At 36.4% G+C, this 12,810-nt stretch overlaps 1 protein-coding gene across 1 annotated transcript in view; it reads right to left on the bottom strand.

Annotated features, from left to right (window-relative positions):
• Ptprq (protein tyrosine phosphatase receptor type Q) overlaps window positions 1-12,810 on the bottom strand; it is a 181,533-nt gene that overhangs the window by 142,565 nt on the left and 26,158 nt on the right. Inside the window, exons 10-14 of the mRNA XM_027392465.2 lie at window positions 10,120-10,300; window positions 8,635-8,796; window positions 8,353-8,532; window positions 7,663-7,770; window positions 7,210-7,491 (exon numbers count right to left, since the gene is read on the bottom strand). Of these exons, the coding sequence (XP_027248266.1) occupies window positions 7,210-7,491; window positions 7,663-7,770; window positions 8,353-8,532; window positions 8,635-8,796; window positions 10,120-10,300 (913 nt within the window). The remainder of the gene's footprint in view (window positions 1-7,209; window positions 7,492-7,662; window positions 7,771-8,352; window positions 8,533-8,634; window positions 8,797-10,119; window positions 10,301-12,810) is intronic.

Here is a 12,810-nt window from a genome sequence, read left to right as displayed (position 1 = left end):
GAAATTGTACTTACCAATTTTCTGTTGCTATAATAAAAATACCCAAGACTGGGCAGCTAATTATTAAAGATATTTAGAGGTTGAAGGGGTGGTTCAGTGGTTAAGGCCACTTGCTGCTCTTGCAGAGAACCTAGGTTCAGTCCCAGTGTAATAAAAATAAATAAATAAATAAATAAATAAATAAATAAATAAATTCATCTAATTGCCCCTTGACAGCCACCTACCTAAAAAGAGAATTGTACTGTCTCTAAATGACTCCTTCCTTGAACTTCTCCATCACAATAAATGTCACTACCTTAAATACCCATACTCAGATGACAATGGTCCAGTAAGTGGACTTAACTTTCTGTATTCCCATGTGTAACACATTCAGCAGAAACCTGTCAAAAGTGTGCATTAGATCATGTTCTTGTGTCATTATCCTCCAACAGTTTCATCTTAGCAAGAGTCATCCTACATCCTAGATTGGTACCCAGGAATCAGCTCCACCTATTTCTGCCTGTCTCTATCCACAACTGAGAGGACAGCCTACTCCCAACCAGCTACACACAACTTAAATGAGACAAGTAAGTATCTCATTCTTCAAACATAGAGCATTTCTTCCCACTTCTAAAACTTGGCAATTTCTCCATCTAGAATACTTTACATATTTATTTTTTCCCATTTAATCTCACACATAGAATATAAATGTCTCTGGGTAAATAAACTCTTCCCAGTGAAAACTGGTCTCTGCCTCCCATTTAAAATAGCAGACAACCTGCTGTGGCCCTTCCTCACACTCTTTGCCCATTCACAGGGGACTAAGCAGATCTTAGAGGAACACCGTACTTTCCTCCCTTCCATGGACTTCCTCAGGCTTCCTTCCTAGCCCATCCCATTCCTAAGTGTCAGCACTCAAAACCTAGAAACACATTTTGCTTGGAATCCTCAGATGCCACACCTCGCAGGATTGTTACCTACCAAGTAACACACAGTCACCACACCTTCCTAGGAATGAGAAAGGGCAACAGAAACAAAGGGGAAAATCTACCCAACAAAGACAAGACCAGATATCAGTACCTAGAACTATGATATTCCCAAACCCAGATGCCTAGAAGTCAGCATAAAAACATGATTGATAACAGTAAGAACATGGTGTCTCCAGTAGAGCCCAGCAACCCCACCACAGTAGGCCCTGAGTATTGAAACAGATGAAGCATGACACAAAAACATTAAAAATAGCCTTATGGATACTATAGAGGTCCTTAAAGAGATATTAAATAAATCTCTTCAAGAAATCTATGAAAACACATACAGTGGAAAGAATGAATGACATAGTTCAACAGCTGAAAATGGAAATAGAATCAACAAAGAAAACGCAAATTGTGTGAAATCTGGAACTGAAAATTTTAGGAACAGGAAACAGAATACAACAGATGGAAGAGAAAAATCTCAGGCATTGAAAACACAATAGAAAAAATGGATGCTTTGGTCAAAGAAAATGTCAAATCTAAAAAATTCTGGCACAAAACACCCAGAACATTTGGGACACTAAGAAAAGACCAAATCTAAGAATAATAGAGAAAGGAGAGGAATCCCAGCTCAAAAGTACAAAGAATATTTTCAACAAAATAAAAAAAAATGTTAGTAACCCGAAGAAGGAGCTGCTATCAAGTTATAAGAAGCAAATAGAATACTAAATAGACTGGACTGAAAAAAGCAAGTCCCCTCTTCATATAATAACCAAAACACTAAACACACAGACCAAAGAGAGAATGTTATAATCTGCAACAGAAAGAGACCAAGTAGCATCTAAAGGCAGACCAACTAGAATTACACCTGACTTCTCAATCAATGGAGACAAAAAGCCAGAAGGCCTGGGAAGATATGCTACAGACTGCAAGAGACCACAAATGTTAGGCCAGACTACTATACCCAGAAAACTTTTCAATTATAATAGATGGAGAAAATAAGACATTCAAAGATAAAATCAAATTTAAGCAATATCTATTTATGAGTCCAGTCCTACTAAAGGTACTGGAAGGAAAACTCTAACTAAAGGAGGTTAACCACACACCCAAGAAAACACAAGGAATAAATAACCCCAGACTAGCAAATCAAAAGATAGGAAACAAACACCCATACCCCCCCACACACCCTAAACAGAAAAATAACAAGAATCAACAAAGAGCTAATTGGTATCTCTCAACATCAACAGTTTCAAAGTGCCCAGTAAAAAGACACAGAATAACAGACTGGATATTAAAACACATCTATACTACTGCTGCATTCAAAAAACGCAACTCAGTAACAAGGCTAGTCATCTCTTTTATGAAATAGGATAGGAAAAGTTATTCCAAGCATATTCAACTAAGAAGCAGGATGTTGTAGCAATTTTAATATCTGACAAAATAGAGTTCAAACCACAGCTAATCAGAAGAGATAGGAAAGGACACTGCATACTCAATCAAAAGAAAACTCCACCAATAAGACACTGCTATTCTTAACATCTATGTACCTCACAAGAGTACCCAAGCTCATAAAAGAAACAATAGCACAGCTTAAATTACATATTGACCCTTACACATTGATAGTGGGAGACTTCACTATCTCACTCTCACCAATAGACAGAATATCCAGTCAAAAATTAAATAGAAATATGCTGGAACTGACTGAAATTTTAAACCAAATGAACCTAACAAATATCTATAGGACATTTCACCTGAACACAACATAGTATTGCATCTTCTTAGCATCTCACGGACTTCCTCTAAACATTGACTACATATTCATACACAAAGCCAGTCTCAACTGATACAAGAAAACTTAAATAACTCCTTCCATCCTATCAGACCACTATGGATTAAAGCTGGATATCAACCACAACAGAAAGTTTGCAAATTCATGGAAAGTGAACTACTCACTACTGAATGGAAAAAAAGGGATCAAGGAAGAAATTAAGATAGAAATTAAAGATTTTTGAGATAAATAAAAATGAATATATAACATATCCAAACTCATGAGACACAGTGAAGGTGGTTCTAAGAGGCAAGTTCATAGCACATGCATATATGTTTGTAGGGCTGACCATCTTGCACTGAACAACAAATTGGTGTGCTCGTCTCTGCAGAAGGACACCTTCCCCACACCCAGATTTCCGTGGTTTCCTGTAGTTCTTTAGGTGGGATTGAGGCTTCATGAGCTTTCTTCACCCAGTTTGGTACTGGGCAGTCATGTTGGTGAGACTTTATGGGTGTAATTTCTGGTATTACCAGGAGATACATTCTCACAATAAATTTTCTGATCCTCTGGCCCTTACAATATTTCTGCCTCTTCAATGGTGTACCCTAAGCCTTAGGTGTGGGAGTGTTTTGCATATATATATTCATTGGGACTGGGCCCAGAAGGCACCATGCAAAGGCAAGAAGCAACCAAAGGCCCAACCCAACTACAACCATCATGGCACAATAACCTTAAAGACAAAGTAGTGGCATGAGTATCTTAGCGGTAACCAACAATGTTCTAAGTGGAGTTAAGACCCACTCAATAGGAGGGATACCATGCCCAGTATATTCCCTACCAACAATCTATAAAATGTTGCCCTTATACCCACATAAAAGTATAATCTTGACCCCTCATCAAGAAAACTTCTCTTTGCAACAGATTGAGACTACTACAGAAAACCATAACCAATCAATATGCAAGTTTGATTTGAGCCTAGTCCCAATGTAATTATATTTTTAACTAAAATATTATTCTTTTTAAAGTAATAATTTTAATTAAAATATAGTCACATCATTCCCCTTCCCTTTTAAAAAGGAAAAAAGTCATCTAATTATAAGAAGGGGTAAAGCTATTTAAAATTCTTGTGTAAATAAAACTTTAATGTAGTCTAACTGGTGATACTGACAGACACTCTGCAAAGGTGTCCCTCCAGTGTTGCTTGCCTACTGTCAGTAAGCAGGATAAAAATATATCCCTGAACTCAGCTTGACAGCCTTTATAGTTTATTCATTTATCCTTAGGAGATAACCAGAGCTGAGTCTTCAGGCAGAGAAATGACTCAGTGATTTTGGAGAGTGAAGATTCACTGAGAATTTTCTCAGCTAGCATTCAGAACACTCCCAATGGTAACAATAGCAACCTGATGCCAACCAGTTGGAATAAAATGAATCTATTCAAAATCTACAAACAAAAGATATCATCTGATTAGTGATTATAATAAAGGATGTTATTACAAAGATGCCAGAACACAGTATGGCTGGCATATAAAATTATGAAGTACATAGACAAACTTAAAGATGTTGTTCATTAATTGATCAAAACTCATAGAGTTCTATTCAGAATTTTTGTATACATCTGTGTCAAATTATTAGTGGTTATTTCCCCAACACAGAAAAGTTCAAAATATTTACTTAAAGGCTTGTAATAAAGAAAATTATGTGGCAAGGACAAAGAACATATCTATGCCATCAAAGGATTCATCCTTATTGATTTGTTATTCAATGATTACTATACAGTAGGCATAAGAAAACTAACCTCATTTGTAAACTGTCTGTCCATATTGGAAGCATAACTACACACATCCAAATTCATTCACATACATGAACACAAAATCGGCCTGGTTTGATCTCCGTTACTAGAGCTCCACGTGTTACTTCCAAGCACAAATAAACCCAATGAGGTTCTTCAGTGGATTATATTAATTATTTATTTGTAATCAGCAGCATTGTCACATCAGTGAATTTTCACAACAATTGCACATAAAGCTTAACTGAAAGCATGGAGCTTTTATAAGAGAAAAATATGTTTTAATAATATTATTAAATTCTAAGAATAGACAGCTAATTTGAGCTCATTCTTCTTCAGGCAATATCCTAGAATCCTTTGGAACACCTCCTTCTTCCTTTGCCAAGGGAGTGAAAGCTGGTAGCTCAACAGGAGCCAGGAAGTCTCACTGGTGTTGATCCCACTGTTCTCTTCTATACAATGGGGAATGGGCAGGAGACATTGACACTACTTCTACAGGGGAGTGGGCCCCCTTGGGCATTGAGCACAATCCTCTATGAGCGGGGCCTCCTGCTTCTCAGAAGGCTGTCAAGACAGCTCTGTTTGACCTACCAGAACAGGTGGGCCTGGAAGCTCAGGGCTAGGTTTTCCCAACCACACTGTTATTTCATAGCTTGATCAGGAACCTAATAAATGAATCCTGAAATGGGGCTCAGGAGACCTACCATCGAGCCTGAGCTTTACCTTATCTGCTGTGATTTATTGGTCATTTTATTAAAATAGTTCTACCTCGCCTTGTCTATAGGAAGTTCAACATGTTTTCTTAAATATTTTCTGGGACTAAAATTCTTGTTTGAAATTACATCTCAAGTTAAATTCTAATACTCACTTATCCCTGCCTTAGAAACAAGCTCATAAGACTGATAATGGAAAGGAAATTTAGAGTAATTTTACCAATACAAAGTAAAATATCACATGTCTACAAAGTTCAGAAAACATTTTTTATAATTCATCATTAAACTGTCATGTCCTTGATATGATAGTCACCTAAGAAGTAAAATATCTGATAAGAATCCTGCTTCTTCAAAAATCACAATAGAGCGAAACTTAATCATTTTATTCCTTGTGCTATGCAAAGCTCAGATAGCTAACCTCCACTGTGACCTGAGAAATTCTCATAATTTTTTTCCAGCATGTGCCTTGAGAACAAAATGGGCTTTATATGACTAATGGGGTTGGTTTCAATTCCAGTTCATCACTTGCCAGCTGGCTAGCCTTAAGCAATTAAAATCCCACCAATTATTATGAACTTTAGTATAGAAAGAAACCATTTCCTTCTATACTGCTATATGCAAAACAGGTTGTGGAACAGGGTAGATGTCTGCTGAATGGATGGCCCTTTGGGAGCCTCAGTTTTTCATGATGGAAAACAATAACTTAGTGCTGTATTCTGCTCTAGAATTAAGATGATAACTTACATGAAAGCCATGAGCAACGTCTGATCCAGGGTAAATAAACCAAATCACAAAAGAACAATTATCCTTCTAAAAAATCTGCCTTTGGGCTCAATATTCATAAAAACAACAAAGCATGGTGATATGCAATTTGGTATCAATTAAGTTTAGTTTAAGGGTATAGCAGTTCTTGGTGCTATAAAGAACTGCTTTCGTCACTCCAATCCTGCAGTGGTAATTATGACTGTATTTCTGTATCCACAATGTTGTGACATTTCATTATATTAAATCTGTGTGACAATCTCAAGAAATTACTATCAATGGAGGTATACTGTCATGCTAGATTTCTAGATCTTCAAGGCCAAGGACAGAACTTCACATTTGTATCTGGCTAACCTAAATGAGGATGCCAGTATTTGGCTATTTGTGACCTCCAAAATGAGAACTTTATGGAGTTCAGACAGGAGCTAGTCAGTATAAGATTATTCATTTAAATGTGTAGATAAAACGGAAACCCTCCAATTAGATCTCACTTAGCATACATTGCAGATTTGCCCCAATAGTAATTGCTCCATTATGTGCTCATATTACAATGGAAACAATAAACAAAGATTATTGGGCAAAATATTTGTCTTGGGTTAATTGCTCATGCACCACTGAAACTAGATACAAATGAATTTTTGCTTGTGTTATTTCTGTTAGTTGGGGTATCCCTGCTACACACACACACACACACACACACACACACACACACACACCTAGCTTCCTATTCAACAACCTCTACAAAATCCTTCTGCCCATTCTACCCTCATCATTAAGACCCAGACTGAACTCAGCCTGCTCCCTAAGCACATCACCTTGTCATACACATTTGTGCAAAAACTCTGCATTGCTATCTTTATACCCCTCTTAGAATACAGAAACCTAGTCTTCTGAATGTGCCTCTCTGTTTATCTAAACAGAAAGCAAGTAGCTACTCAGCCTAAAGTCTGCAGACTCAACAGATGAGTCTTTGGTATTGTTTTAAAGGTTTTTGTTTGAACAATTCACTGACTTTTATTAAAAGGTCCTTTATATAGGAAATTTGTTTTTAAATTTTATAACAACTAAGCCTTTCCCCTACAATTTTGCCAGAAAGAGTGAATAAATTTCTTTTTACAAAAAAATGAGGGTTTTTGTCTCATAAAAGTACAAACAGCAAGGAAATTGTCAGCTATGTTTACTGTATAACTAAGAATTAAACAAGCAAACAAAACCACTTACTTACCCGTCTCTGATGTCCTTATAGAGAGGACTGAGGATGACTGATTGCCGTGGCCAACTCTGGTATATGACCAGACAGAAATGTTATAGAGGGTGTAAGGTTTTAGGTCACTTAAAATTATGTTTGTTGTTGAGGTGTTCTTTAGAAACAAGGTGTCTGTGTTTTGGTAAAGCACCTCATAGGCAATAATAATCCCATTAGGTTTTTCAGGTGGGGACCATTGCAATCTCATTTCATTTGGAGACACATCAGTTACTTTGACATCTTGAGGTGAGGATTCAGGTTCTAGCAGGGATAGAACAAAACTGTTAAAATATGTAATTTTTCATGCTTGTTGTTTTAAACATTGAAGATTCCATGACTTAGAGGCATCAAGAGAATAATAGCCTTTCCTTCCTTCCCTCTTTCCTCCTTTATTCCCCTCTTTTTAATTAAAAACACACTATGTATTCTTACCATCTTCTGGAGTTCTCACAAAGATGTCATTTTCTTCTGACAAAGAACCTTCCCCAACATGAGTTGAGGCAGCTACTCTCATTTTGTATCTTGTATATTTCTTCAACCCTAAAGGACAACAGAATAATTGCTTAAAATCTTCAAAAGAAAATAACATCCTAAGATTAGTGTCATGGGGTTAATATGAATAATTCACTAGAAGGACTGGCTCTCTCAGTCAGCTTCCATGTACTCTTAGTCTCCCAAATTCCTTGGGTTTCAAGGTTTTCCTGCAGATGATATCAGAGATCTTTCCTGTAATGTTAAGGCAATAATATAAAACTGAAAAAAAAAGAATTTTTGGCACAGAGCAAGGAAATTGGCAATACACCCCTGCCAACTGAGTTGTCTCAGCTGATTTTCATGTGAGTTCATTTGTTCAAGTCCTCAAACATGAATTATTTTCAAAGTACAAAATTTCTTAGGTTAAGTGTATTTCTGTAAAAGCTGTGATGATATACTTTTTACTTTTGTGAATAGATATAGTTGAAAAATAGGTTGTATCATGATTTCCATAAACATTTCTATGATATCCAAGGAACACATGTCAATAAAATCTGGAATGTGTCCTGCAGCATTTAAGGTGCATAGAAGTGTACATTTTCTATCAAAGGAGGAGGAGTGCAACAGAAACACGATGTTTCCTTCTACCTGTGATGAGAAAGCTGGTATCTACGGTAGTCATCTGGAATGCTCTGTGTGTATCCAATTCCATTGCATAGATTGTATAATGAGTGATTTTCCCATTAGGATATTCTGGAGGATCCCAATATAGCAAAATAGATGAAGAACTAATATTTTTATAGTTTATAGTTTGGATGGAGCTTGGCACTTGAAAAGAAGAATGAACAATTAATGGAAATGAAAAAGCAGAAGTATTAATCACATGAATAACATTTACAAGCAATTATTGCAAAGGAAATGCATTAGTACCTTGCTCACGTGTCCTAACAGTGAGAACCGTTGGTGGTCCTTCGCCCATGATGGTGAAAGCAGATACACTAACCGTGTGCTCAGTGAATGGCACAAGCCTCCTGATAACATAAGACAGCTGTTCAGCAGTGATGTCAGTAATATACTGATTCTTGGTGGTTACTATTGGAAATCAACAGGGAAAAAAAGACATTTGACACTACAATCAAAATTATTTTTCTCAATGAAACTTAATAATTTGTATTAATATCTTCATACCCTCTCTATACAGAACAGTAGACATACAATTCAAAATAAATATGAACATTTTATGAGCTCCAAAGAATCTCCAATAGCTATAAACATCTTGTGCTCATAACATAAACTTATAAGTTGTTATATAATGTTTAAGAACATGATAGCAGTGTTTTGAGAAAAAAATATAACTTTTCAAGAAGGACTGGCCTAGGTTTTCTTTCCTGAACTCAAACACTAGACAACAATATAAGACTGTAACATTATAAATCAATGCTAAGCTTTACTTGCAGACTTCAAGAAACGAAAGCATACATTTGCTAGTTCCAGTGATTGCTTACAGTAAGCATTCTTGCTTAATGCTTCACTGTCCCATGCATATGTCTACAAAAAGGTCTGAAACATTTGTTTCATTTATGAATTTTGCCTAGGAATTTTTAATTAGAAACTAAGTTAAATTTGAAATGTATAGGGGGGTAGCTGTATTAGAACCTGTGCATCTTTTAGTTTTAGTGTTGCCACAGTTGACTTTACACAAGAAACATAAATCCATAAAAGAAAAGTGTATTGATTGAAATGTAATTTTCTTTTCTAATTCTACCATAAGTAGAAGATCATAAAACTTCTCTTTTGGAATGAGGCATCAAAATAGCATACTGTACCCACCTACAGTTTATAAAAACAAAAGAAACAGTGCAGCCCCGTGTTACCTAACCACGTACCTTCAATTTGCCATATATTACATTCTCCTTTCAGAAACAGTAAGACTCGCTGACCCCCAAAGAGCAAGTGTGTTCGCTAATGACATCACCACATCCTAGGGACACCTACACCTGTTTATTATGCCATGCACTAGAGTTGTAACTTTCTGACCTATTTACCTTTAGTGACATTTGAAAACCTATTCGTCAAAGGCTGCAGAGAATGAGAGTCCTGTAAATGATTTGAAGGTATATTAATCCCTCCCCATCACACCTGCTTTGGCAACTGTAATAACTGATTGTCTATGCAGCTTGGCTAGGGACTCTGGGGTGCTACTTTCTCTAGGAAGAAGGTCAAATGGGTTAGAAAGGGCCAGCCGCTGCTTGTGTGGCATTTCCATTTGTTTCATGAGGCTATCCGACAGTTAAAAAGAAATATCTGACTCCAGCCCATGGACCATTAATAATATGGTTGAACTCTAAACTCAAGTTCATACCTCCGCTAGCTATTGATTTCAATGACTTTTGAGAAAATTAAATTTTTACCTACCAACTGGTGAACTCTGGTCTTCAGCTCTAGTCCTGCCAGGAAAGTCATTGTATGGGTGGCTGTTATATATGAATGAAGCCAGGGAGTGCAAGTCCGAAGATATCTCTGCTGAACCCTCATAAAATCCTATCATTGGTTCCACTAGGTTCATCATTTCTGGAGATATGGGGCTGCTTATATACTGTAATTAAAAGTCGGTATTTACAAAGAATGAAAACTTAACACTTCATAAGTTAAAATTTTGTCACTTTGGAATTATGCATTTTAAAAGAAAATAACATTTCTATAGGCACTGTGTTCTTTACTTTCCAAGGTTTTGTTCTCAACTAAATCCTTGAACCATGGTTCCATAATACAATCACTGCAGTTCTTATTAGATTGACACAGTTTTTGAGGCAGGCGGGGGGGGGGGGTAGTATTACTTTCAGATGTGTGGTTTTTCTGCATGGTATAATTAGATATTTTCATGCTAAAGTTTCATAACCAAAATATTTTAAGTTCTCATTCCACAAATAGTAAGTATTCTGAGAAAATTATTAAATGTGTTTTGCTTCCTTATCTAAGCATCCTATTTGTAAACTAATGAGTGGCTGGGTATCAATATTAGTGCTATCAGGATTTATCTTTAACCAAATGAATTATAGACAAAAAGAAACTTTTAAGGTAACAGGTTTCAAGCAGGTTTCACAGTGTACCTGTCCATTACAGGTTGTGTGTAGTAAAAACTGAGGCGGGGATAGCTCAATGTCACTTTCCTTTATTGATCCCAACCCAGCACAATCGACCAAAATAGAATTGAAGAAATGTTTTAGTCAAATGCCTGTATAAAATTCCACTTACTATTTGTGGAATGTTAACTTTGAAATGAATGCTAACCACTAATTTAAAAAGAATTACCTCAATAAGTTTAAGAATCACAGCAACATGTAGACTTTGGATTCTAATTTGAACATACTGGTCAACATAGGCATTAGAGATGAGAAGGAACATTTGATTATACTGTAGATTAGGTGATGCCAAGACAATACCAGTAATTTTCCTAGTTGTAGCAATGGCATTAGAAAATGGATAAAATGTCCATTTTGTAGGTATCTATGCTAGGTAAGCATAAAGAGCAAGTGTGGTATGGAGCCTGGAGTTCACTTTTAAACACATCTGCTGCTCAGCAACAATGGGAGCAGTCTTAGGGGAAATTTGGGATGAGACCAGTTGCTGAATCTAGGTAGTGGGTTGATGGGGTTTTACCATGTATTTTTCTCCACCCTGATTCCATACCTGTTAAAAATTTCCCAAAACAAAACTTTTTAAGAAAAAAAAGTATTGAATAAAACAGCTATTTTAGTGAATGTCTCTTTGGCTTCTAAACTCACTTCTAAAAGCCCTTTTAAAATAATGTACTCTGTATCTTACAAACTACACACTCTTATGCTTTCAAAACTAATAATCAAATAATTATGTATACTCTGATTATTGTTATGTTCTGGGACACCTGCCTCTTACTTGCCTTATATGTTTTGAATTGTCTTTACTGCTGGAGCCAAAACCAGGTGTTCTTTTCCTGGTTAGCATTAATGTGTTCAGTGTTTTAAAAGTAATAGTAATAGTAGAGGCTCAAGAAAAAAAAAACTCAGAAGATTAAAAAAAAGAGTAGTTCAATTAATTGAAATATCTACAGAACATGTTATTTAAATGCCACTTTTTCTGACAGATTAAAAATGGGAAAATGATTTAAGAAAATGTCCAGCCTCCAAAATAACATTACTAAAATAAAATCATCCAGAAGCTAGGAAGATGACCAAAGCAGTGAAATTCTTACCAAGGCAGTGAAATGATGAGGACTTGATTTCAGATCCCTCCAGCACCTACACAAATGCAAGGCAGCATGGCATTCTGCCTACAAATTCAGTGATCTGAAGGCAACACGTGAACTCCTCAGAACAACTGCCTTGCTAGATTAGCTTTCTGAGCAGGCACTGGGCTCCTTTAAAAGATCTCACCTCAACAAAAAAGAGTGAAAGAGATTGAAGGGGATAGCTGCCATCACCCTTGAACCTCAGTGAGTGTGTGAACATAAACATGCTTCCATAGACATGTGAACATATATTTATACAGCACAGACTAAAAATAAAAATAGTAAGAAGACAGGTGGGTGTAGTATTGAGCAGCATGGCCAAAACTGTGAGTCCTGGCTCAGTGACAGACCCTGTCTCCAAAACTAGGGTGATGTCTCCTGCAGAAAAGAGTCAATTTCCTTTAAGGTTGTGACCCCTGGTAAGCCTACAACACTCCAGTAGATGTCTTCATGCCCTGAAATATATGGACAGCACAAACTATAGTCAATGGGTTATTACATATAAATAAATAAATAAAATATAGACATGAAGTTGGGTATAGTATGCAGGTGGAGTGAATCTAGGAGGAATAAAGGGAGGGAAGTGGGGTGAATATGATAAAAAAATTAATACTCAAATAATTAATAAAATGTTTTAAAATTAAATGAAGCAATAGAGAAATGCATCCTAATATCAACCTCTGATATCAGCCTCTCAGTGAGCACACATGGGAAGACTCCCCCATAATATATGCATACACACACACACACACACACACACACAGAGAGAGAGAGAGAGAGAGAGAGAGAGAGAGAGAGAGAGAGAGAGAGAGAGAGAGATACACACATACACAAATTCA

The sequence above is a fragment of the Cricetulus griseus genome, assembly GCF_003668045.3.
Source record: "Cricetulus griseus strain 17A/GY chromosome 1 unlocalized genomic scaffold, alternate assembly CriGri-PICRH-1.0 chr1_0, whole genome shotgun sequence".
Lineage (NCBI taxonomy): Eukaryota > Metazoa > Chordata > Mammalia > Rodentia > Cricetidae > Cricetulus > Cricetulus griseus.
Note: the sequence above shows the minus strand (reverse complement) of the source record. Positions and strands in the feature narration are given on the sequence as shown.